This window comes from Solanum pennellii, chromosome 11, assembly GCF_001406875.1.
Source record: "Solanum pennellii chromosome 11, SPENNV200".
Taxonomy (NCBI): domain Eukaryota; kingdom Viridiplantae; phylum Streptophyta; class Magnoliopsida; order Solanales; family Solanaceae; genus Solanum; species Solanum pennellii.
In genome coordinates, this window is record NC_028647.1 from 40,131,252 (window position 1) to 40,135,228 (window position 3,977).

At 32.6% G+C, this 3,977-nt stretch overlaps 1 protein-coding gene across 4 annotated transcripts in view; it reads left to right on the forward strand.

Moving 5' to 3' along the window:
* LOC107004948 (cytochrome P450 97B2, chloroplastic-like) overlaps positions 1-3,290 on the forward strand; it is a 16,546-nt gene extending 13,256 nt beyond the window's left edge. For 3 of the 4 annotated variants that reach the window (XM_015203382.2, XM_015203384.2, XM_027913075.1), the window contains exons 7-14: positions 338-385; positions 521-580; positions 720-806; positions 1,088-1,176; positions 1,926-2,017; positions 2,305-2,366; positions 2,523-2,672; positions 2,742-3,280. In XM_015203382.2, coding sequence (XP_015058868.1) covers positions 338-385; positions 521-580; positions 720-806; positions 1,088-1,176; positions 1,926-2,017; positions 2,305-2,366; positions 2,523-2,672; positions 2,742-2,963 — 810 coding nt within the window. In that variant the 3' untranslated portion in view covers positions 2,964-3,280. Of the gene's footprint in view, positions 1-337; positions 386-520; positions 581-719; positions 807-1,087; positions 1,177-1,925; positions 2,018-2,304; positions 2,367-2,522; positions 2,673-2,741 lie in introns of all 4 variants that reach the window. The other variant, XM_015203385.2, reaches the window with a different exon arrangement.
* Positions 3,291-3,977: the final 687 nt, after the last annotated feature.

Genomic DNA, 3,977 nt, shown 5'->3' on the forward strand with positions numbered 1-3,977 from the left:
AGTAAATAATCAGGCATATCTTTGGGTGCATACAAGCAATGCTTCATCATATTGTTGATGTTTTCCAAGTCTTCTAATTTTGTTTATGGACTCGCATGCCCGTGTATGGGTAAAAAATGTGAGTGTTGATGAATCTCTAGTTTTCAAGACCCCGATTAACCTTGAAAAACATCATATTTAGTATTGGAATGAAATGGAATTGAATAGAGCATATGGACACAGAGGATTCATATAGTTGATCAACTAAGAGAAACAAAATAAAGGACCTTTGCAGAATAATAAATACTAGAAGAATTATAGAGCACCATATCTTAATTCTTGTTACATTTTTTCACAGGAAACAGATGTTGAGAAACTACAGCAAAGAGACTACTTAAATCTTAAGGTTTTTTTGCTTATGTTTTCTCTTCTTCTATTTCTTTTTTGTTAGCTGGTATGCAAAGTGTATACAAACAATTTTACAGATCATTGCAAAATTCAGACCAGTGAGTCTTGGCATTGTAACTTTTGAAGTTTGCAGGATGCAAGTCTTTTGCGGTTTTTAGTTGATATGAGGGGTGTTGATGTCGATGATCGTCAGGTAAATTATCTTATTTTTTTCTGTAAACTGTCATAAAGTGACAGAAAATTGTCACAATCACCAAAGTTTATGTGTGTTTTATTTACACAAGTAAGACTGGTTCCTCAATAACATCCCTGTCACTAATTTCTTTGGACAGCTAAGAGATGACTTGATGACGATGCTGATTGCTGGACATGAAACAACTGCTGCCGTTCTTACGTGGGCTGTTTTCCTCCTTGCACAAGTATGGGTCATTACAACCCAAAATAAATATCTTCTACACTGTTGCCAAAAGGAATTACATAAATAAGAACTTGTTACGTTAAACGTTGTAATTGTTTGAGTTTTAAAAATTACAAGTTTGAATATTGAGTTTTCAAGTCCCGTTCCTATAATGTACTTGTCATTCCCTCATTTATTCACTTCACACCTCTTTGCTCAAGTTTTAATGGATCTCCTTAAGTTGATTTGTTTTACTCCAAATGAACATTGTGGCTAATGTCACTTTCATAAATTATCCTGAAGCATCCAGTCAAAATGAAGAAAGCGCAGTCAGAGATTGATGCAGTGCTTGGTCAGGGAAGGACGACCTTCGAGTCTCTTAAAAAATTAGAGTAAGTTATCGAGCTTATAGTACTGGTTATTTTACAAGGAGCAATCACTTCTTATGACATTTTCTCTCAAAATGTAATCCTTTGTACTTCCCCTCAGTGTGCCTATGCTCCTTGTTAGCATAGTTTGATATGGTCACTCTTTCCGTAGTTTTAAGATGAAATATTTTCTTGAGTTGAAGTAGCGAAGATATCTGGTGAAAGTGTTTTTGGTATTTATCTTGAGATGTCGAAGTTACAAACAGTTTCTACTGGTGTTAAATGAGGCAATAGGACCATATGCAATTCGTGAATAATGATGCTTCCATAAATTTAGTAATTGCTTAAATAAGAATGTTACAATGTAAAATGCGCAATCGAAAAGAACAAGGAATGAAAAATAACTGGCTAACAGTTAAAACATTGATTATAGAGAGACTAAATGGAATTAAGATGGTTAAGACCAATGAGGAAGACATGTCCTTACAATTGAAAAACGACAATCATAACCTGGTAAATAGAGGAGAGCAAGGCAAAATCATGTAAAATGAAGTAACAAGGAAAAATCGTAGATGGGCAAATAATGATTTGTTATACAGATAAATTGAAAAGACAGACTGCTGCAGCCAGTCTTTGTCTCCTGGATATATTATTCATTAGTAATGGGATGAAGTTTTTAAGGGTTACCTTTATTAGTTAACATAAAATTTGAGGATTTCTTTTGCATGATCTGTAATGCTTCTTGATGCTATATCATACTTCCATTGTTTCAGATATTTGCGACTTATTGTTGTGGAGTCATTGCGCTTGTATCCACAACCTCCATTGCTTATCAGACGTTCCCTTACATCAGATATACTACCAGGTAAGATTCCTCACACTGCTTTGGTTATCTACTCCTAGTTTTGGGAACTTGGCTCAATTAGTCTTGTACATATTTCCCTTTTTGCTAATTGCTATGGGCATTTGTATGCCCTCTAGCACAGCTGTATCTGTGGGCTGTAGCTCTCTTTCCATTTGCAAACTCTGGCACATTCGTTTCAGTCTTTTGATTTCTTCTTTATGAAGGGTCAAAACCCTGTGAAAAGAGTATAATCAGTGTGTTTCCCCACCCTGTTGTTATCCAGGTTGAGACTTTATTTTACTCCTCAGGGGGCTATAATGGTGACAAGAATGGATACGAAATTCCAGCTGGCACTGATGTTTTTCTATCTGTAAGTTTTCATTTCCTTACTTTTACTTTGTTAGTTTTCTCCAAGTATTAAGTGTTTGTGCGTCTGTGAGTAATGTCTTCTTGAGTCTTTATGAATTGAACCAGTGGTTGGTAATATCTTGATGAACTTTATTGACACTTAAGCACATCCAAGCAGGTATATAATCTTCATAGGTCACCATATTTCTGGGACAAACCTAATGAATTTGAACCCGAGAGGTTCCTAGTACAAAAGGAAAGTCAAGGCATTGAAGGCTGGGGAGGTTTTGATCCATCTAGAAGTCCTGGAGCATTATATCCAAATGAGGTGCCATTCTATTAATTTTTATATTCATTTCCAGAATCTATGTTTTTACCAATGCGTCTTTGTAATCAGATTATATCAGACTTTGCTTTCTTGCCTTTTGGTGGGGGACCAAGAAAATGTGTCGGTGATCAATTTGCACTAATGGAGTCAACAATAGCATTGGCAATGTTGTTGCAAAAGTTTGATGTGGAACTGAAAGGGTCTCCTGAGGATGTAGAACTCGTTACGGGGGCAACTATTCACACGAAAACTGGCTTGTGGTGTAAATTAAAGAAGAGTTCAAATATTTGAAGATCCTCAGCTTGTGGATAATATTCACAATTCTGGCAAGTGTATTACTCTTGGAAAATTATGATGGTGTTCGTTCTCTGTGGAAGAGAATCCATAGCAGCAGTGAGAATCCCTTCAACCAAGAGTTGTATTTTGTTGTATTATGTTTGTAGGAGGGAACATTTTGCATCAATATAGATAGATGCCACATATTACTCGTAGTCGTATGCTTAAATCATGTATCTTTGAATATATAGAACGAAATTTTGTGCCCAAAGTCTTTTAATCCTTTTAATTAAAAAAGGGGAAAAGACATGATATATGATTCTTCTAGCAAAGTTCAAGGTATATTTTAATCTTTTTCATACATAAATAATTTTTTGAATTCTTTTATTATAATTATTTGAGTTGTTTATTCTTATTTTATCTTTTCTTTTAATCCTTAGTGTAAAGAGAAAAAATTAAAGCTATTTTTTGTGGCTATATTATAATTTAAAACTATTTTTTTTAGACTTAATTACTTGAGTGAATCATTTTTTAAAAATAATTACTTATTTTAGCTATACTCTTTAATTATTACCATTTATATCAATATAAAATAATATTATATATTATTATTACATTTTTGCCTCGCTCGCTCTCTCTTTTTTTCCTTTAGTTTCTCTCTTTACTTTCTTTCGTAGAGTAGTCAATAATTCGTAGAATGAATAAAATTTGTATTAATAATTAATTAATTAAACAAATAATTTAATCGTAACAAATGAAGACACATAATATTTTAAAAAATGAATTAAACTTGAATTAAAAATGTATCTCACACAACAGTTGAATTAAAAATGTAATACAAACAATGATCTATAGAGTAAATTAAACTTATATTAATAATGAATTAAATAAGTAATCCAATAATCAATATATATATATAAATGAGGATCTTCATTCCGCCTATGTGGCATGTCTCAATGATTAGAAAAATATTTTCTATTTTTTTTAAAAAAAAATATGGCTTTTTAAATTATTTCTTACACAATAATT